At 41.7% G+C, this 23,483-nt stretch overlaps 1 protein-coding gene across 1 annotated transcript in view; it reads left to right on the top strand.

Annotated features, from left to right (window-relative positions):
* The first annotated feature begins 2,049 nt into the window (after positions 1 to 2,049).
* Positions 2,050 to 23,483, top strand: part of LOC120534468 (zinc finger protein 271-like) — a 47,435-nt gene continuing 26,001 nt past the window's right edge. Inside the window, exons 1-3 of the mRNA XM_039762067.1 lie at positions 2,050 to 2,130; positions 13,071 to 13,522; positions 15,646 to 16,936. Of these exons, the coding sequence (XP_039618001.1) occupies positions 13,108 to 13,522; positions 15,646 to 16,936 (1,706 nt within the window). The 5' untranslated portion in view covers positions 2,050 to 2,130; positions 13,071 to 13,107. The remainder of the gene's footprint in view (positions 2,131 to 13,070; positions 13,523 to 15,645; positions 16,937 to 23,483) is intronic.

Consider the following 23,483-nt stretch of genomic DNA (forward strand, 5'->3'; position numbering starts at 1 on the left):
TACGTCTTAGTCACAGTGACAGGGGAAATGACGTACTTCCGGGATGAAGAAGAAGAGTTTTGATCTGACCCGGAGGTGCTAGGAAGTGACATGGACTGAGGGTTCAGAAGCACTATGGGATCATGGACAATAAAAGACTGTGAGAAACCCCAGACGGACGAGCTGAGTTGGGAGTGGAGGATTGTGTATTATTGTATTTGTTTATTATTTATGAGTATAGGGTGCTTTGTGCACTGTTGTGTCCAAATAAAAATTATTATTGGACTTTTACCTGGTGTCTGGCATCTGGTCTGAGGGTTCAAGGGGACGACAGTGCCCCCTATCTGTCACAAAGCAAATTATAGAAAAAAAAAAAAGATTGAAATCTGTTAAGCAGTTCTCTCATTCGCTAGCTAAGCGGAGGCAAGGTACGCTCTGAGTCTGGCACGTAAGTGAGGAGGGCCCCGCCTGGCTCCCCACTCCTGACGTCACGCATCCCCTTCCCCTTGGACTGCAGCCTCTCTCTTGGTTTTACGCTACTTAATCGCTGCTGCAAGCAAACTATGATATTTAGCACCATGAGAAAAGTCGCAAAATCAACCAGAATGTTCATGCAAATTATAGAAATCTAAATCCGTTAAGTAGTTCTCTGGTTTGCTAGCTAAGCGGAGGTAAGGTACGCCCTGAGGATGGAGCGCGAGTGAGGAGGGTAACCTGCCCCCCTCCACGCAGCCCACTGTATCTCTCTCTTTGATTTGTGTAAATAAATCAGTACCCCAAGCAAACTATGATACTTAGCGTGATGAGAAAGGTCGCAAAATCAACCAGAATGTTCATGCAAATTATAGAAATCTAAATCCGTTAAGTAGTTCTCATGTGAAAGCAGACAGACAAACATTGGATTTTATATATGGAGATTTCATTCAGTGAATTAATTCAATGTAAGTTCATTTTTGTTTATTACAAGATCCATCTATCCATCATCCAACCCACCATATCTTAACACAGGAGTCTGCTGGAGCCAACAAGTCCTGGGCAGGGCGCCTACCCACTGCAGGGCACACACACACTAGGGACAATTTAGAATCGCCAATGCACCTAATCTGCATGTCTTTGGACTGTGGGAGGAAACCGGAGCACCCAGAGGAAACCCACACAGACATGGGAAGAACATGCAAACTCCACGCACGGAGGACCCAGAAAGCGAACCCAAGTCTCTTTACTGTGAGGCAGCAGCGCTACCACTGCACCACCGTGCCACTCCTTATTACAAGATATTTCGAACAATTCTTTTGTCTTGTATTGTTTTCCTGCATTGCATTAAAAGTTACAGAATTAGATCTGGACCACCCTGTATACTGAACAGGAGGCCATTGAATAGAAGCCAGGTCTGGAGTAATGTGCTCACACCTTTTAATGTCAGTCAAAAGACATGCAGCAGCATTCTGGACAGTCTGTAAAGGTGCCTCTGGGAGACCAAGACATAAGAAGGCCGTTAGTCCGATCTTGATGTAATGTATGCATTCATGGCGTTTTGTAGATGAATTGATTAAATCTAGAAGAATCTGGTAACTGGTAAAAACTTCTTGTACCCACTGAACCATTACAGTTGGCAAATAAAAATTCAGGAAATCCCTGCAATTTAATCAGCGCACTGCAGCACATTTTTTTTTGTGACCCAGGTTTCTGTGAACTCCCTGGATCAAATTTTATTGTTGTAGTAGTATACAGTAATATGATACAGGAACGTAATGTGAAAGTAATGGAGTAGCGAGTAATTTAATGCAAATTTTCAATCTTTTTTTTTTTGCAGTGAAAGGAAGGGTAAGAAAATCATATTATTTAAAGGAAGAAGGGCTGGTTTGGTTCAGCTTATTCTGCAGTCCTATATAGCTTTGTACTTACGGAATAGTGCGAGTAGAAATGGAAGGTCAGAACATAGTGTGTGTTCTCCAAGTCTAACGGCGCAAGAGATCCTGTGACCAAGAGCAGAGGACGGCGTTAGGGCACAGCCGGTTGAGAAAACCGACCAATGGGAAAACGTTACGTCACAAGTGGGCTGGACGAACGTGCTCGGAACGTGAAGACGCGGAAGTGAGCGTGGAGTGGAGTGGAACCAAAGGTTCACAGCATACACCGAGAGAGACGGGGGTAAGTGGATGGGTTTTAGGCTATTTACTTTACAAATTTCGAGATGCCGTGTTCTATCGTTCGAAGAGAGCGGTGCATTCCTCTCTATCGTCAGCTCCCTATTTTCTTTCTCGAGTTCCGATCGAAATGCTGTCAGTATGTGATGTGTGCCCTCCGTCGAGTCTCTGCTCTTCTCTTCTCTCGTTTACCCTTCCCTGTATCTCCGATGCTCAGTTTCTACTCATTCATTCACCGCCCGGTCATCCCAGACCGACGCTTGGAGCTCGCTGTGAAGAGAGCTTTGATTACAGAGATTCTAGTCAAACAGTAAAGACAGACGAGCTTTACGATTAATAAATCTGACTGAGGGTAAAAAAGCCCGTCTGTGAATGTCAGCGAAAAAGAAGGACAAATTAACACGGAGGGAAACGGCGAGAGCCCCACTGCTTGTCCCGACGTGGTTTTAAATGAAAACGGGATTAACATATAAAGTGTGGACATCGTGATTCTTTATATCGGTTGCAGCCAAAAAACAGTAGAATATGCGTGATATGATATCGGTGCATATGGCACACTTATTGTACTTTATCAGTCTTGCATAGTGATAAAAAAAAAACAAAAAACCAACAGTTTGTGGTAGAATGCAGAAGCCCAGAGTGCCCGCTGCTAACATGTGGCGAGATCCATAGTCCCTGGGGTGGTTTAGATCAGTGTTTCCCAACTTCGGTCCCGGGGGCACACTGTGGCTGCAGGTTTTTGTTCCAACCAGCTTCTGTTTTTAATTGGACTCCTGGGCTAATTAAGTGACGTGTTATTTCCCAAGTTCTCTGTTTTGGGAACAATATAGAAATTAGAAAACTAAGTTTGGTTAAAAAAAACACACACACACATATATGGGAATAATGTATTTTTTTTCTTTTTAGCAGTATTTACATCTTGATTTTCATTCTACTTTTCTAGGTGTTCTAATTGTTTAATTAATCCATTATTTACTAATTAGTGGGTCGGATGCTAAAGTAGTTGCAGCCTTTGATTATTCAGTGTTGTTTGCCAGCGTGTCTGCTCTGCTCATTTTTAATGGTCATTAATAAGATACGACGAAGGGGAAAAACTGCACAGAGAAAGGGCAAAATATAATGAAATCCGCAAAAGAGAGTTAAGCATTTAAATCTCTAGCAAACACAGAAATATTTCTAAATATCTTACAAATATAAAAATAATGCTGCTGTGCTTTTCTGAATGGCGAATAAAAGAAAACAAAAATACCAGCTAATTAATTGAGATCAGTGCTATCAGGTGTTGTCACTGATCAGGAATCTGGTTGGAACAAAAACCTGCAGCCACAGGGAGCCCTCAGGACCGAGTTTGGGAAACACTGGTATAGAGGAATATTTCAAATAAATTAAATAAACATGGATTAAGAAATGTATTGTAACATTTGACAGTATCTAGATAACTAACTTCTTGTCATGTTGTATAACTCGGTGACAATTTAGCTTCAGGTCACAGTTAGATGAGCAGACATTCTCCTTTAAGAAGTTCATGGTAAAGTGCACAATTCCTGGTTCCTTCTGTAACGGTAAATCTTAACGTGTATATATCACAGGTACATTAATGGAAGGAATTATTGAGGAGAAGATGTAGCAACACATGGCAAGAACAGAAGTGTTGGTGAACAGTCAGCATGGTTGAGACGAGGGAGGTTATGTTTTACTAACATGCTGAAATTCTCTGTGGAAACAACAAAATGATACCATAAGAGTGGAGCTAATGACATTTATCTTGAGTTTCAGACAGCATTTGATAAAGCGCCACATGAGAGGTTGGGCATCAAACTAAAAGAAGTGGCTGTTCAGGGTGTGCTGTGTAGATGGGTGCAGAATTGGCCAAAACACATAAAGCATAAGGTGACATGGTAGCGCAATGGTAGCACTGGTAATCGAAAAAATGGCCGCACGTTGCAACAGACGTTCATGTCGGCGCCATCTAGCAGTACGTTTGGTCTCTGTGCGTCGCTCTTTACCCATGTTTCTTTAAATTGCCAAGAGATGGCGCAAGTGGTGAAGTATAAGAAGGCCGACTGTTTTGATTGGGTGAAAGGGAACTGCCGTATGAATGTAAAACGTGAACGACCCAGTACGCGTGACTGGCTGAAACACCCACGTTTCTGCACGTCACACTCCCACACGCACTGATAGTGCTGTATTTCATTCGCCAACGTCTGTGAGATGGCAGCACGCTTCAACACAGATGCTCCTTCAAACAGAGCAACCTGTTTGTTCTATTTTTGTGTTCTGTTTCTTTCATTTGGGAAATTCACCAGTTACAGATTCCCAGTACTCCTGCTAGTGTGTGTATATATGTATATATATATATACATATATATATATATATATATATTGTAAAAGACTGATGAGAAGACAGCAAAAAGGTTTGGGGTTTTCCAGCCCCGTATATTGTCGACAATCCACAATATAGATTCAAAATAAATGGTCAAAACACAAATAAAACTGTTCATATGCGCGACGCCGTATCATGGCGTCGGCGGCCATTTTATTAGGGAGGAGCCTGAAGTAGAGGGATGCTGGGAAGGACCGTGAGTGAGGATGGGATTGATGACGTCAGGACAAGATGGCGGGGGAAGGGCGGAAGTACCGCACTGCGGTCAAAACCCGGCTTATGGTGGCGGAGGGTCCTTTTTCCTATGAGGAAGCAGAGGGAGAAAGTTAGTACCCCGCCATTCCCTTCTGGCGAATGTGTTCCCAGGTGCGTTCAAATCCGTCCGCGGTCTCCTACTCGCGCGTGCGTGACAATATATATACAGTGATCCCTCGCTATATCACGCTTCGACTTTCGCGGCTTCACTCTATCGCGATTTTTTTCTCATACACGCTTACGTCACTACGCATGTGCTTTCTGAGAACTTTTATCTAAGCCCTATGATGGCTCCTAAACGTGCTGCTTTTTCTAAGTCTTCTGACAATAAAACTAAGCGCCAGAGGAAGATGCTTACTATCCAGGAGAAGGTGAAACTCTTGGATATGATTAAAGATGGCAATACCCTACAAAAGCCTCCTTACGCATATGAAAAGACAGCGCCAGCAACTGCCTATCAAGGTGTTCTTCAGCCGCGCACCCAGACACCCACTGCCTACTCTTAGTACTCCTTCACTGAAGACAACAACACACCTGCTGAAGATACTGCACCACCTCTGAAGACTCTCCTACTGAGGTCGTGCCTTCATAGGTTAGTGGTTGTGTGTAATTAAATGTACAGTACAATAATCTACTATATAAAAGCATTCGGGATTGTCCTTCCGTCCCGTGAGTGCAAAGCGTAGCGGTATTCCGCTTATCACAGACTTACTACTTGTGGCTTGAGGTACGAAGCGACACGATGTGAGCAGAGTTCTGGTGCTCCCATCGTTCCCTTGCTTTTGTGCACGATGCGCTGGAAAAATAGACAAAATTATGTCTCTGGAAATAATTAATGTTGATGGAGTACAAATACCTCACCGCGTAGTAAATATCAGGGGAGATGGTATTCTCATCTATAGCTTATTTAGTGCATGAAACTCCGTATTTAGTGGTACAGATTCGGGCTGACATTGTACGACTTTGGACAGGCACTTGAGGGGATAAAAAAAAAACTTTCGGGAGATGTTATGAATGGGCACTTTGATGTTCTCATTCCCTACACTTACATGCCTGATGTACACATGGAGCGCACAAATATTGAGGATAAAAGTCGGTCACCTTAAAAGGTGAGTGCGCCTGGTAATATGATTTTTGTAACGTCTAATATGTCTTATTTTCTCTTATTTTGTCTAATATATTGGGTAATACGAGTGTAATGGTGACTAAAGGGTGTTATTTCATGTCTAGAGGGCTCTAATAATGTTAAAAAACGTATTTAGAAGGTCGTAAACAGGATTTCTATACTCTAACTGCGAAAGTATTCGATTTATAAATAAAGAATCCTACTTCGCGAAAATTCATTTCTCACGGTAGAGTCTGGAACGGATTAACCGTGATAAACGAGGGTTCACTGTATATATATATATATATATATATATATATATATAAATAATAATATTAAAAAATAGCACTCCCACTTCTTTTATCTTGATGCCCAACCTCTCATGTGGCGCTTTATCAAATGCTGTCTGAAACTCAATATAAATAATGTCATTAGCTCCATTCTTATGGTATCCTTTTGTTGTTTCCACATAGAATTCCATCATGAGGCTGGGCATTGGACACACAAGCAGGTTATTTTAAAAAGTGCTGATCTCTGAGAACTGACTGCTTGTTAATACTTTCACCTGTTCTCACCATTTATCACAGACTCCTAGTTTTTCAACCATATTGGTCAAGCAGACATTAGGAGATCAACCATTTAAACAAGACACTTATCATAATTGGCAAAGCAGGTGTCCTCTTCCCAGTACAAGCAAAACACACATTTGATGGCTTAACAAAAAGCCTGCACATGACAGAAAATGAGGCCAGAGATTTTTTTTTAATTGATCTTTATTTAAATGACAGGCAGATACTTGCAGAAGTAGGGCATGGAAACACTTCCACACAGGATCAAAATACCTTTCTTCTTGTGTGAGTGGCACACATTTTAGTGGAAAGAAAATGTCATTTGCTTTGCTAATATTTTTGCAAGCAAAAAGTCAGAGTTTCTCTGCTAGTTCGGTTTTGCTCGTCACTAATTGTCATTCATATACTAGAACAGGCTGTTAGGGCGGGTTGGAGGGGCGATACTTTTTCACAGCACTGTATGTTCCTTTTCAGTTACTGTTATTTGTGTGTGTGTTTTTCTTTCTGTGTTGCTGCGTGAGACCATTAAGGCAGTTGTCTTGATTACTTGTTTTGTTATTTTTTGGTTATTTTTGCTGCTGCTTTAGAAGTGGTAACACATAACTGCCTCCCATTTGCTTTATTCTAAAAGAGCATTACAAAATATTTAAAATATACAATTACAAAGCTGAATATGATCTCAGTTTTGCTCCGATTGTGCCAAAATCAGCTCTGCAGAAAATTTAATTCATTCTCTTTTTGTTTTTTTGGTTATTTTTTGCTGCTGCTTTAGGAGTGGTAACATTCAAGAGTATTTCATCCATATACAGTAGTACAGCATACAGTGAAATGAAACAACGCTCCTCCAGGACCATGGTGCTACATAAAACACTGGACAATGACGAATCCACGACACATAATATTATAACAAGGTGCATGTGAGTCAAATGTGCAACCATGTGCAACACTGCAGAGCAGAACACATATATCAGATATCAGATCGGTCCATGAGTTCAGGAGTCTGACTGCTTGAGGGTAGAAACTGTTACACATTCTGGTGATGAGGGCCCGAATGCTTCAGTACCTTTTTCCCCAATGGCAGAAGTGTAAACAGTGAGTGTGAAGGGTGTGTTGGGTCATTCACAATGCTGGTGGCTTTGCAGATGCAGCGTGTGGTGTAAATTTCCATGATGGAGGGAAGAGAAACTCTGATGATCTTCTCCGCTGTCTTCACTATCTGTTGTAGGGCTTTACGATCCCTGACTGTGCAATTTCCAAACCAGACAGTGATGCAGTTGCTCAGGATGCTCTCTATGGTTCCTCTGGTGAATGTTGTTAGAGTAGCTGGTGGAAGATGGGCTTTCCTCAGCCTACGCAGGAAGTAGAGCCGCTGCTGGGCTTTCTTGGCTAAAGAGCTGGTGTTGTAGGACCAGGTGAGGTTCTCTGACAGGTGGACACCCAAGAATTTGGTGCTATTGATGACCTCCACAGTTGAGCCGTCAATGTTCAGTGGCAGATGGTCACTCTTAGTCTTCCTAAAATCAACAATCATCTCCTTTGTTTTGTCTACATTCAGAGACAGGTTATTGGCTTTACACCAGTCCGTTAACCGCTGCACCTCCTCTCTGTATGCTGAGTCATTGTTGTTGCTGATGAGACCCACCACAGTCGTGTCATCGGCGAATTTTATAATGTGATTTGAGCTGTGCATTGCTGCACAGTTATGAGTCAGCAGTATGAACAATAATGGACTGAACACACAGCCTTGAGGGGCTCCAGTTCTCAGTGTGGTGGTTCTGGAGATGATGTTTCCAATCCTGACTGACTGTCAAGAAGTTGAGAATCCAGTTACAGTGGGAGGTGTTCAGTCCCAGCAGGCTCAGCTTTTCCATAAGCTGCTGAGGAATGATCGTGTTGAATGCTGAGCTGAAGTCGATAAACAGCATTCGAACGTATGTGTCCTTATTATCCAGATGAGCGAGAGCCAGATGGAGAGTGGTGGGCGTTCCATCATCTGTTGAACGGTTCCGGCGCTAAGCAAATTGCAGGGGGTCCAGTGAGGGGGGCAGCAGGGTTTTGATGTGCCTCGTGACAAGCTTCTCAAAGCACTTCATGATAATGGGAGTGAGTGCAATGGGACGGTAGTCATTGAGGTTGGACGCTTGTGACTTTTTTGGCACGGGAACTATGGTGGTGGTTTTGAAGCAGGCTGGGACAATGGCAGTGTGCATGGAGATGTTAAATGTGTCAGTAAAACATCTGCCAGCTGGTCTGCACATTCCCTTAGTACTCTGCCAGGAATATTGTCTGGTCCTGCAGTCTTCCATGGGTTGACTCTTCGCGTAGAGTATTTCTCACATCGGCCACAGTCAGATTTAAAGCTTGGTTACTAGGAGGAGAGGTGGTCTTCCTCATTACCACTTCAAACCGAGCATTGAATTTATTCAGCACATCTGGAAGGGAGGTGTCACTGTCACAGGTGGGTGGTGTTGTCCTGTAATTAGTGATAGCCTGGATGCCTTTCCACATGCTCCGTGCATCTTTGTCATATAGAAAAAGTCCCTGGATTTTCTGGACGTGTGCGTGCTTTGCTGCTCTGAAGGTGTGGGATAGTTTGGCTGTCGCTGTTCTCAGGGCGATTTCGTCACCTTCCTTGAAGGCAGAGTCCCAGGTCCTCAGTAGCACATGCACTTCCTTTGTAATCCACAGTTTCTGGTTGAGGCGTGCAGTGATGCACTTGGAGACAGTAATGTCATCAATGCACTTATAGATGTTTGCTGGTCACTGATGACGTGTACTCCTCCAAGTTCCAAGGTTGCAGTTTCTCCAAACATGTCCCAGTCAGTGCACTCAAACAGTCCTGAAGAGCAGAGATGGCTTCTGCTGGCCAGGTTCTCACCTTCCTCAGAACCGGTTTGGTGCGTCTTGACGAGCGGCCTGTATGTTGGAATTAACACGACAGAGATGTGATCTGAGTTTCCGAAGTGGGGGCAGGGCTCTGCCCGGTACGCAACAGGAATGTTTGTATAAATAAGATCCAGCGTGTTCGTCCCTCTCGTTGCAAAGTCCACAAACTGATGGAATTTAGGGAGCACTGACTTGAGATTCGCATGATTGAAATCTCCAGCGACAATAACTAGTCCATCCGGGTGTGTGTTCTGTATGTCTGTGATGGCGCTGTACAGTTCCCAGAGCGCCTCCTTAGCATTAACGTTGGGGGGTGTGTAAACTCCGATTTTGTGAATGGTGGTAAATTCCCGAGGCAAGTAAAAAGGTCTACATTTAAGAATCGCAAACTCCACTAGCGGTGAGCAGTACCTAGAAACAAACACAGAGTTACTGCACCATTCCGTGTTGATATAAACACACAGTCCACCACCGCGAGTCTTACCGCACAGAGTAGCATTTCTGTCCGCACGAAACACGGCTTGCCCATCTAGCTGAATGACGGCGTCCGGAACTCTGTTGCTGAGCCACGTCTCCGTAAAAACAGAGACACAACAGTCTCTAAACTCGCGCTGGGTACTTCGCTCGAGTTGAATGCAGTCCAATTTATTGTCCAGGAAGCAGACATTAGAAAGTATTTTGGACGGAAGCACCGTAGCCTAGCACGGACTCCCCCTTGCTTCCCACATCTCCACTTCCTTGTGCACCGCTTCCATGTGCCTTTCCCTCAGTCATTGGCATCATGCGACGCCGGGGTCTGAAGGTCCAGTTCTCGCAGCAGACTGAGGTTGCACAGCTTATCCCACAGATCATTCTTTATGTTTTTATATGAATATCGGCAGCAGAGAAGCGTCTCACGTTGATATACATGGTCACTAGTTGTTCTGATGTCCATGTACTACTGAAAAGTGGAAAAAAAAAACAAAATGACAAATACTATATAAAAACGCTATTTTGGTCTGGAGAGGCCGCTGCGAGCTGCCGCCGTGCCACCTTAAGTCTATTCTGTGTCATAACATGTAACTGCCTCCCATTTACTTTATTGTAAAGGAGCAAATATAAAAAAATAAATAAATCTAACATTAATAAATATAGTTAAAAAAATCAAAAACAAAACAGCAACCAAAAAATGTTATGGCTAAAAGGCAAATCTAACAATCTGAGAAACTTGATCCTGCATCAAGATCAAGTTTAAAACTAAAATATCACAAAAACAGAAAATGTTAAAAGACAAGCTGACAGAGACACCTTTTCAAAAGTCAAAAGCTAAAAAGCATAGATGATGGACAAAAGGTTGTCGCTAAAGCCACGGCAGCCATCTTAAACCTGTTGGGCCCTACAATAGCATTGGGGACAGGGGGTATAATTGCATCTTTGGTGGCTCACTTCTGAGCCTAACACATAGTGTAATGGGCACTTAATGAAAGAAACAAATGATAGTATCAAACAATTGTTTAATTAATTTGTGCAATAATATAAAACAAAATTCCCTTAATAATCAAAGACATATTATAAGAAACTCTTGACTGTAGTGTAACACTTGTGATGTGTGAGTACACATCTGCACAAGCAGGTCTGGGAGTCGCCTCATGTCTAAGTCATTGAAAGCTCACCATAACTGTTGAGTGGCAGGGCTCATGAAACCCAAAGGTTTCAAACCATAAAGTAGTCCTGGCACTGATAATGATATACGACCCGTGGCCTGCATCCTGAAAAAAAATCAGTTCTATATCCATCAAAAACGGGTTGGGGGGGCATAAAAACCCGCAGTACATAAAAACAAAAGTCTTTAATAGATAGATTGATACTTTATTAATCCCAAGGGGAAATTCACATAATAGAAGAGTTTCTTAAACAAAAGGTTTAGAAAATTCATCTCATAAAAGAACCAAATCAAATTCCAAAGCTGAAACAACAGCAAGAAGTCTAAAACAGCAAAAAGACCACAAAAATCACAACAGGAATCCAAAGGAGCGAGTCAAACATCTGAAGTAAAAACTAATGGCTTAGTGCAGGTGTTGATGTTGGGGAGACGTCGTATAAGGCTCTGGGTGGCCTTGCAGAGTTCGAATATACGAAAGGCAAAAAAAAAAAAAAAAGGAATCACTGACAAACGGGAACACACTTAACAAAAATAGTTAAATACTAAAGAAAAAGAATGTACAGCAAACATTTATATTAAGAAAAACATCAAAATAAGTGAACAAAGATTATGGAGTCTAAAACCAGGATGGAAACCCTGGCTAAACCCTAATGTGGAGTCATTTGGTGTTTAGCTTGTCATTCCTGTCACTTTTCACATTTTAAGTGGGACATCCTGAGTGTTCGCAGGATCCCCACGAGGTTGCTGGGTATCATGGCCAGCCTGTACACTGGTACTGTGAGTGCTGTGCAGAGTGGAGGCAGGACCTCCTGTGTTTTTCCAGTTGATTCTGGGGTTTGTCTGGTGTGTGTTCTGCTCTTACTGTGTTCAATGCTTGCATGGGGCGTGGGGTCCAGTGCCTGTGTGGCGTCTCTTGGTGAAGAGTGATTCACTGATCTTGACTTTGCTGATGATCCTATGATCTTCAATGGAGGCACTGAACAGGGCTCTTGAGAGATTGAGTGAGGAGTCCGAGTGTCTGGGCTTGCGAGTGTCCTGATAAAAACCAAGAGCCAGGCCTTTAATGATCTCTTGGGCACAGCCATCAGCTGTGTGTCTGTCTGCGGAGAGAGTGTCGACCGCGTCGAGAGGTTTACTTACCTTGGCAGTGACATTCATGTCTCTGGTGACTCTTCCTATGAAGTCAGTAGATGGATTGGGAGAGCATGGGGGGTCATGAGGTCGCTGGAAAGGGGTGTGTGGCGCTCCTGATATCTATGCAAAAGGATGAAGGTCCAAGTCTTTAGAAACCTGATGCTTTCTGTCTTGCTATATTGTTGAGAGACATGGACGCTATCCAGTGACCTGAGACAAAGACTGGACTCCTTTGGTACTTCAGAGAGTATTTGGGAACTGCTGGTTTGAATTGATGTTGAATGTTCGCAGAGTTCCAAATGAGGCACATTACCTGCATTGTGAGGGAGAGTCCGTTACGGCACTACGGCCATGTGGTACGATTCCCCAAGGGTGATCCACCTCACGGGGTCCTCATTGTTGAGGCTGAGTGGCTGGACCAAGCAGTGGGACGCCAATGTAACACCTGGCTGTGGCAGATAGAGGGTCATTTCCAGAGGGTGAGACTGGACCACGTGTCTACTTGGGGTGGGGGCGTTGCCAACCAGGATCCAGAGCTGTTTTGTGGTATGGTGGGTGCGCCAATGTACTCTACCAATTCATGCTCCCCAACCTCAACTTAGTGCTGCTCCCTTTTTACTCTGAGGGTCCTTAATTTTAAGAATGGGTTTTAAACATTTTTGTAAAGCTTTGCTGCACTTTGTCACAAAGGTTTAAACCCAGTCTGTAGTTGGGACATTGATAACCATTGTGATTAATAAATCACAAGTAAAAGGTAAAACTCTGGTGATGTAGTTGGTTCAGAGGGTGTAATGTTGTGAAGACCCTGTACTGAGTAATCCAAATGCCTGCAACCCATATTGACAGACCCTCAGTGCAGTCAGTATGACTTGAGTTAAGTCTTAAATCAGTAGGAGCTTAAACAAGAAATTGCAATGTGGTCTTTGTGTTTTAGATTCATCTGAAGTTCTAAATTCTTTTCTTTCCACAGAGAGGAAGACCAAAGTGTAATTTCCCATAACTACTGTATGGATATGATGGAGGGGATGGGAATGGTGGACACGAATGCCATTGAGATTAAGACTGTAAATATCAAACAGGAGGACTGTGAATGGGAACATGTGCTCCATAAACAGGAGAGTCTGGTTGTTAAGGAAGAAGAGTGTGAGCAGGGAATAGTGGCCATTAAGGAAGAGGCAGAAGAGAAGCCTTCCATCATAGAGCAGTTCAAGAAAGAAGACCTTCATTCACAGCCGGTTTGCCAGTCTGGATGTGAAGATGGAGATGTGACAGGATTAGTCTGCCCTCAGAGGAGAAACTGTGTAGCCCAGGAACATTCTGTTAGTGTGAAGTCTGAGATTTACTCAGACATACAAACCAGTGAGGAAACATCAAGGATAATACCAGAATGTCAACCTTTATCTACAAGTCAGAGTGGAGAAGGTAAGTGAAAAGAAAAAGGGAGAATACAGGGGTGACGATAAAGATGATACACAGCTATTGAAATGTCAGCTTTTGTTGATATAAACCTGCTACATTTTACTACCTATTTTAAGATCATTGTAAACAATAATAAGTTTAAAAGTAATTTAATCATTTATAGGCAAAATAAACATAAACAGCTGATGACTTCATGATACTCACGTGTGCTCTCGCGTTCCCTAAAGCCCCTTTTCTTTTGATTCCATCATCAAGTGTTCTTCTCTATCAGTTTAACACTCCTGGGTTTTCCAGTTGTTTGAGTTTAAAACTCCTCTATAAAGTATTAAGGGATCGCCTATGCACAGCGCCCTCTTCAGGTAAGTGCATAGCATTTCTAATCCAAGAATGTAAAATATTATTCTTTGGGAGGATTTGGTCCTGAATATTTAATTTTCAGTTTTGTTCTATTGGGAAAAGTGTTAAATCATACTGTACCTAAATAATCAACTTAATTCATGATACTAATGATTACAACTATTCTAATGCAGCAAGAAGGAATGTCATGGAAAATGTAAACAATGGTCACTTGAACGGGCTCTGTTTATCAAGCCCCAAGGCAGAAGTAAACAGTTGGGGCTGAACATGCAGACACCTGAGCAAAGTTATGACGAGAGCACTATGGGGTCCAAGGGCCAGAAACAGGCAAGTGGTGCCAGACACAGTGAACATTTCTCAAACTGTGAAAGGTAAAATAGTTTTCTAGATAAGAAACTTCTCCCTCTTATTTCGGCTGCTCCAATTAGAGGGTTGCCACAGCAGATCACATTTTTCCATATCTTATTGTCCTCTACGTCTTGCTCTGTCACATTCATCACCTGCATGTCCTCTCTCACAACATTCATAAACCTTTGCTTAGGCCTTCCTCTTTTCCTCTTACCTGACAGCTCTATCTTTAGCACCCTTCTCCCAATATACCCAGCATCTCTCCTCTCCACATGTCCAAACCAATGCAATCTCACCTCTCTGACTTTGTCTCTCCACCGTCCAACTTGAGGTGACCCCCTAATTTCTAGATTAGAAACTGATTAGAGCATATCATGGAAATTGATAGGAAAAAAACACAAAAGAAAATTAACAACCAAGTAGAATTAAATTATTGAGACAGGTTTACTGCTTATTTAATTTTTCAAAACTGTGAAATCTGCTGGGAATATGGGGGCAGTGCCATACTTCCCATAATGTAGTGGTGCTACAGCTTTTCAAAATTAAACTTAGTGGAAGAAACAAGCTTCACTCCCCATTTAGGTGAAAGAATGACACACCATTTTATTATAAGGCAAAGAGATTTAAAACACAAATTCTCCTTTTCACAATATTCCTGCTGTTTTTTTTTTTTATAGCTCAGGACAAGTAAGCTCACGTCAAGTCCTAAACTTTCAGGCGAAAATGGCATGTTACCCTTGTTGTTACCCTGCCCTTCACAAATAGAAAAAGGGTTGCAGGCTTCAGAAAACAATTCAAATGCAGAGCTGCTTTCTTCACAGCTCTAGACTTACCGAGAAGGCCTCACCCTAGGCAGCCTAACCCCAAACTCAAATGGGCTGGCTTCCTGTCTACATACATCCAACAATGGGTTAAAGGCTTTTAAAAGGAAAATGTCACAAAAAGGAGAAGAAGAAACTATAAAACCTCTAGACCAAATTCAAAACTAAATAAAAGTCCGTTTATAATCAAAAATATATTTTATGGTTAAAAAGAGCATAACAGGCAAGGTGGAAAAAAACGGAACAAAAGGCAAAAATATATAAGGAGAACAAACATAAGAATAACCTATGAAAAAACAGGGGTCATAAAGTCAAGAAGGCTAATGATCAAAAAACAAAGCTAGAACACAACAGCAGCCGAAAACCAAAAGCAATGCCGACTTTGACTTCTATGATAACTGGGCCAACACCCCCATTGCCTAATCGGCACAAGTCAGAGCAGATAAACCAAACTTGAACATAGAAAGTACACAGAACTGCAAAAGAATTAAAATATATACATGTACACATGCCTTCTTATTAGACCTGAAACAAGTTGGTTGTCATTTGTCACTTCAGAAACCTACATACAATTCTTCTTTTTTTTATGTCTTTCTGCAGATATTGGAGTGGGTTGTAGCTTTCCCCTATCACTATCTGCTCCGAATTCTTTTCAATACCAGATACCGCATGGTGAAAATGCAAAGAAATTGACCTCTGGATCGGACATTTTGACACCGGTGCAGTTGAGTTCTCTGCCTTTTGTGAAACAAATGCCTGTAATTAACACTGAACAACAGGAGTACAGTACAAATTCAGATGCCTTGTATGTCTGCGATGAGCAAAAGTTACATTTTACAGGCGAATCTGAACAAAAAGGTAAATCCTTGAACTATGCAAAGCAGAAGCCATATGGCTGCTCTGAATGTGGGAAACAATTTTCAAAAAAGGACCATCTTCTGACCCACCAAAGAATTCATAATGGAGAGAAACCCTATGGGTGTTCTAAATGTGGCGAAAGATTCCGTTTCAAGAGCAGTTTTGATGGCCACATGAATAATCACACTGGAAAGAAGCCGTATTGTTGTTCTGAATGTAGCAAACAGTTCTCTTACCGGAGCAGCCTAAACATTCACATGAGAAATCACACTGGAGAGAAGCCATACGAATGTTCTGAATGTGGGAAGCGATTTTCAAAAAGCAGCCATGTTCAGATCCACAGCAGAATGCACACTGGAGAGAAGCCATTTGTCTGTAGTGAATGTGGGAAACAGTTCTGCTATAGGAGCAGTCTTTACACTCACATGAGTAAGCACACTGGAAAAAAGCCTCACACCTGTTCGGAATGTGGGAAACGATTTTTAAAAAGCAGCCATCTGGAAATCCACAACAGAGTTCATACTGGAGAGAAGCTGTATTGCTGTTCTGAATGTGGCAAAAGATTTGCAAACATGAGTGGCCTTCAGATCCACACAAGAATTCACACTGGAGAGAAGCCGTACCGCTGTACAGAATGTGGGAAGGAATTCTCACAGAAAAGTACCCTTTGGAGGCATGCAACAGTTCACACGGGAGAGAAGATGTATGCCTGTTCTGAGTGTGGCAAACGATTCTCCAACTCAAGCTCCTTTCACAAACACAAAAGAGTTCACACTGGAGAGAAGCCCTATTCTTGTTCCGAGTGTGACAAACGGTTCTCTCAAAAGAGCCACCTTGAAAGTCACTTTCGAATTCACACTGGGGAGAAGCCCTACTGCTGCTCCGAATGTGGCAAGCGATTCACAAACAGTTGCAGTCTTTGGACCCACACAAAATCTCACACGGGGGACAAGCAGTATTCCTGTTCTGAATGTGGGAAACAGTTCTCCACCAGTAGCCATCTTCAGACTCACAAAAGAGTACACACCAAGGAAAAGCCATACTGTTGCCTTGAATGTGGCAGACAATTCTCTTACAGCTTCAATCTTCAGCGCCATGCTAGAGTTCACAGCAAACAATGTCCACAGGATTTTCACTCACAAGAACCTGAATTTCATATTAATAAATAAAAAAGTTGAAATCCTGGTGAGTGAAATGAAATTAAAGAAAGGAAACACAGACAGAGACAAACCAAAAGACCTTTCTTGAGAAACTGGGAAAGAATGATAATAAACAATTATTTTCACCACCAGGTAAATGAAAAATAGAAGCCTTGTGGAGAAAGCTCAATGAGGACATCTAAGTGTGGCTTGGATTAGTTAAAAAAAAAAATTCAAAGTAGCCATCAAGAGACCCGAGCCCCTTCTTTGTTGTGGCACTGGGCTCAGGGAATTGTCCGATTTGGACACTACTCCATATACTTGTGCTGCTTGGTTGGAAACCAGCTTAAAAATTGGTTTCATATAGGTAAAACCATGCAATGAGGTCAAAAATTGTAATGTGAGGAATAGCTGAGGTCAAAACAGAAACTGAAAGTGGACTAATCCTGCAATGAGTATGTAGAGTTGAAGTCAGAGGTTTCAATAGACTTGGGGTGAATTCTTTAAAACTCACTTTATAACCCCCTCCACAGGTTTTATACTAATAAACTATAACTTTGGCATATTGTTTAACACATCTGCTTTGTGCAGGGCAAAAGACAATTTTTCCAGCAATGTTCACAGACCTTTGAGTTTTATTGACTATATCACAATTGCATTGGGACACAAGTTTTCTGCACTTTATTAACTGTGCCTTTAAACAGCTTGAAAAATTCCAGAAAATGATGTCAAGCCATTCAAGGCAGTCGGACAATTATCTTCTGATAGCCAATTAGCTTAATTGGAGTCAACATATTGATGTGTATTAAGGCCTACCATCAAACTCACTGCTTCTTTGTTTGACATAATAGGAAAATCAAAAGAAAATAGTGAAGACCTCAGAAAAAAAAATTGTGCACCTCCACAAATCTGGTTCATCCTTGGGAACATTTTCCAAATGCCTGAAGGTTCCACGTTCATCTGTACGGACAATAATATGCAGGTTTAAACACCATGGGACCACAAAGTGTCATGTCACTCAGGAAGGAGACACACTCTGTCTCCTAGAGAATGGACTTTGATATGAAAAGTGCAAATCAATACCAGAACAACAGCAAAAGGACCTTGTGAAGATGCTGGAGGAAACCTGTAGACAAGTATGGATATCCACAGTAAAACGTGTCCTATTTTAACATAACTTGAGAGGATGCTCAGCAAGGAAGAAGCCACTGCTCCGAAGTCACCATGAAAGAACCAGACTGCATGAGGACAAAGATCTTACTTGTCTGGAGAAACATCTTCTGGTCTGATCAGTCCAAGCAACTGTTTGGCCATAATGACCATCATATGTTTGGAGGAAAGAGAGTGAGGCTTGCAAGCCAAAGAACACCATCCCATCCGTTAGGAAAGGGGTTGGTAGCATCATGTTGTGGGGGTGCTTTGTGCAGAAGTGACTAGTGCACTTCACAAAATAGATGGAATCATAGAAGGAAAATGATGGAGATATACTACAGCAACATCTCAAGAGCTCAGCAAGGAAGTTGAAGCTCAGTCAAAAATGGGTCTTCCAAGTGGACAATGACCCCAAACGCACCTCCAAAGTTGTGGCAAAATGGCTTAAGGGCAACAAAGTCAATATATTGGAGTAACCATCACAAACCCCTGACGTCAATCTGATTGAAAATTTGTGAACAGAACTGTAAAAGCGTATGGGAGCAAGGAGGCATATGAACCTGTCCCAGTTACACCAGTTCTGTCTTGAGGGATAGGATTATTGTAAGAAGCTTGTGGAAGGCGACCCAGAACATTTGGCTGAAGTTAAACAATTCAAAGGCAATACTACTACATATTAACAAAGTGTCTATAAACTTGTAACCTAATTGAATTGTGATGTAGTCAATAAAATGTGAAATACTCTGTTCATGAACATTGTTGGTAAAAATGACTTCTTCCCTCCATAAAATAGATGTCTTAAACCAGGGGTCGCCAAGTCTGGTCGTGGCAGACCACCGTGGCTGCAGGTTTTCATTCAAACACTTTTCTGAATGAGTGACCTGTTTCTGCTGCTATTTAACTTCTTTTGAACTAATTGTAACTGACTTGCTCTTGAAGACTCAGACCCCTTAATTGTTTCTTTTTCCTTAATTAGCAGCCAAACACTAATGAGATACAGAATGAGCCAAAACATCTGATGTCCGTCATACAGTATCTGAAAATAAAGTTCGATGACGGTCTCGGGAATGTTGGTCTGCTCAGGTCCCAAAACATTTTAACAGTTCTGCTCTTAGAATGGGAAAAATTAACATTTTCAGAAATGTCTGCTAATGCACCACGAGAGCAGCAACATGCAATGTTATTAAAGAATGGGTTTAATTAACAACAAGAATTGGCACCTCATTAAGCAGCTGGTTGGAGTGAAACTGGTTGGAGTTTTAGGCCCTGACTTAGTTGGTCTTCCGTTGGCTCACTCACTTCACATTTCATTTCTTTTTGGGTTCCATTTAAGGAAAGAAATGAACCAATTCAGATGAACGATGAAGAAATTCAGGGAAACAAATCTTAAAAAACAAGTCCACTAAAATGAATTCACAAGAACTTAATTAGCAGCACATGCAGGGCACTCATTTAAAAAAAAAAGGGTTAGAATGAAAACCTGCAGCCACGGTGGTTCTTCAGGACCGGGCTTGGCGACCCCTGTCTTAAACGATTTGCCAAATTTATAGTTTGTTAGTATAAAACCTGTGGAGGGAGTTATAAAGTGAGTTTTAAAGAATTCACCCCAAGTCTATGGAAACATTGGACTTCAGCTGTACATGGGGTGATTGGTAAATTTCTTTAATATGATTTCCATAAGTATTTCTGTATGTATCAATACCTTTTTTGTCTCATGATATCAGTGATTCTCTTTCCTCATGTTCTCAAGAGTCCTTTAAACTGTCCCAAGCCTTTTAATCAAAAGTGGCTTCTGTCTAGCCAGATACGAGAAACGCCTAGTTGATGGAGCATTGTTGAGATGGTCCTCCTTTTGACAGGACCATGATGTTCTTGGTCACCTCCCTGACCAAGGCCCTTCTTGCCCATTTGCTTAGTCTGGCTGGACAGCCATCTCTAGGGTGGTTCCAAACATCTTGGAATTATTAAGGCCACTCTGCTCCTTGGAACACTCAAAACGTTAGAAATGGTTTTATCTCCCTGTACTGATCTATGACTCGCCACGATTTGATCACACGGGTCTTCAGAGAGTTCTATGAGGCTTTTCTTGCCCATTCACATTTTTGAATACAAACACAATTCGACATGTTTTTTCATTGTATCACTTTTATCATAAAAGGATCTCCTTTTTTAATTGTATTTTATTCCCTGATATAAATATAAATTAAATAAATTCTTAAAATTCAACCAATACAATCTTGATGCATATACAGTATGTACGTGGGAATAGGCAACAGTAGATTTAGTACCCTTGTTAATGTCCATCAGGCCATTAGATGGTACTGGGGTTTAGATTCACAGGAGTATCGGTGGGGACAGACAGTCTTGCCCTCCCCAATCACACTTTGTGGCATGGCAAGTCAGCAGGGAATCCTAGCAATAGAGTTTATCTGCAGATCTCCAGAGCTACGCTACATTGAGGAGGTTGTCACTTTGCATTAAACAACAACAGGACTTATTTCTGTAGCAAATTTTCATACAAATGATGTAGCTCAATGTCCTTTACAAGATGAAGAAAGTAAAGTGTATAAAATATAAACATAAAACTAAGATTAGGCAATACTAAATCACAAAGAATAAAGTAAGATGTAATGGCTGAGAGGAGAGAAAAAACAAAAACAAACAAAACTTCAGGGGGCTGGAGAATAAAAAGAAAATCTGCAGGTGTACCAAGGCTACGAGACCACCCAGTCCCCACTGGGCATTCTACCAAACATAAATGATCTCAATCAGTCCTTATGGTTTTCAGGCTTCACGTGAAAGAATTTGATGATGATGTTCATGTGGACATCTGGCCTTCAATCCATCAATGTTGGGACTGCATGGTGGTCCATCTGTGATGTTACGTGATACAACATGGGTTACATTAGAGATAAGATTGGGGCTGTGGGAGGGTTATCTGACTCAAGTAATGACAATTGTCAAGATAACAAAGTGACATAAATACGCATTCCAGTTGGCTGTTCAGTGGAGCTACTGAATTGTGGATCTCCAGAGGTCTGCAGCTAAACCATTCACTTACCTAAAGCCACTAGAGGGAGCTCTTTAGGGGTGGATACAGACCTTCGAGAGCTGACTGGGTAACCCAGAAGTGCAGTAACTACCTACCTGGAAGAGTTTTCAGATCCAATCTTCAACTCCAGTATTCAGTACAAGGGGGACTGGAGTTAGAACGACAGGGAAAGAGGCTAGAGGGGAACCAATCAGGGGGTAAATTTGGGTATTCCTTTTGATTATTCACCTGCTTTGTAAATTAACCAATTTGTTTTTGTTATTCCAGACATCATTTAGATTTGGAGACAATGCATGTGTGCCCCCTACGGTCCATAGAAGTAATAAAAATGTAATTAATCCCAGATCATATTCACAATAAGTACCATCTGGAGCACCATCAACCCCAAATTTTTGCAGTAATGGGTTTTTTTAGGTAAATTAAACTTCTTTGACTTTAATATCTATTATTATGGGGCTGCGCTACGCGCCATTCTGAAAAGAGAGGCTGAACGTACCCCAAGGAGACACAGTCGCTCCTCCGAAACCCCCTCATAAATGGTGATATAATGGGAAACAAATACAGCAGCAGCTCACGCGGCGTTTCGAACATTTAAAAGCCTGTACAGCAGCTGTCCTTTTGTCTCACTGCCTTGTCTCTCTTCTCCCTCATACATCCTTTGCTGCTGTTGTGGGTCCCGCTCCCGAGGTGCGCCCCTATGAAGAGGAAGATTTTCTATTTTTTTAATTTAGAGACGGAACTGTCCCCTCCGACTACACACGGAGCTCGATTCACTCCTGAAAGAGACTTATGTTTGTTTGAAGTGTTTGAATAACGTTTGTGTCTCTTAAATCTCCGGTGTTTCTGTGCAACTCTGTGACTCAAGCGTGACAGCGTAGTGGATTTCACTTTCACCAAACAACAAATCTTTTAATTCTCACGGATACGCCTCTTCATTGGGAAGAAACACTACTTTTCCCTGATGGCAACACGAATTAGACGATCTACAAGTCTAAATCCGAGCAATATATTCGATCTCTTTTTGCTGTTTCGTTATTTCACAGAGTAATAATTTCTGTTTGTTTGCGCTAATGTGATCTTTACTATCATTTTTTTGAGACTCTTGAATTTTCGGACTTCCATTATCTCTTACCAGCTCTGCATGTGTATCGTGCCAACGTTTTTGAATTCTTTACGACGTTCTACTTTGTCATCTTACTCTTTCTTTTTTATTTCCGGCCCCTGGCGTGATTAAATTTCTTGGCCCAAAGTCTCATCTCAAGGGACGTGAAACTGTCTTTCTGAAAAAGTCACATCTCACCTCTCTGAACAGGTCTCGTCTCGTCCCAAGATTTTTTTATATGATAGACAGATTATAACTTTAAGCAGTTTTCTAATTACTATTTTCGTATTTAGTGTCCCATCCTTGAATAGGGTGTGTATTGGCAACTTCTCTAAGAAATGTATTTGATTTATTTTCCACCTTAATGATTACACCACCCATTATAAGATGAAAGTTAAACACGGAATTAACACCAGTACTTCCATGGGCTCAAATTTGTGATCAGATGAGCCGTCATAAAAAGCATTAATCATCTCAAATTAATTTTCAAGTTCAAGTCTTGGAGACTTAGAGATGTTTATTCATACCTTTATTGCCTCACGATTAGATTAGCCATGTTTTATTGGGGTGCGAATTAGTCTGCGATATCTCATCTACAGTTCACGCCAAATGCAGCGACCAGGTTACTCACTGGATCCGTATATCACCAGTTGTTGTCTGCTTTCCTAATGGCTTCCTGTGAAGTGCAGAATTCGGTTGAAGAGTTTGCTGTTGCCTTAAGGACATGTCACATTATGCAACTTTTCCTGGGATTTTCAGTGACAGCCTTTATTTATATCATCTTTGCGAGTTGCAGACAGTCGATGCTTTGCACCAGTGAGGCTGGTCGCCTAACGTGACAAACCCAACAACTCATTACAAGCAGTTCTTAGTTTGACCGTCAGACAGGTTTGATGTTGTCTTTAGTGACAGAGGTGAGCCCTGTGTGCATGAACGTTGACAATAAATGATTGCTTATCTAGAAATACAATACATAGAATGCAGTGATGAGGAATAAGAAATGTGGGGGCTTTGGACCTTACAAAAAAGAAGAGAGGCTCATCTCTCTATTTTCTTGCTTTTTACATACCATGGAAGGATGGAAAACAAACAAACAAAAATAGACAGGCACTGCAGCTGAGCTAACCTGTTAAAC

This window comes from Polypterus senegalus, chromosome 8 (assembly GCF_016835505.1).
Source record: "Polypterus senegalus isolate Bchr_013 chromosome 8, ASM1683550v1, whole genome shotgun sequence".
NCBI classification, from domain to species: Eukaryota; Metazoa; Chordata; class Cladistia; order Polypteriformes; family Polypteridae; genus Polypterus; species Polypterus senegalus.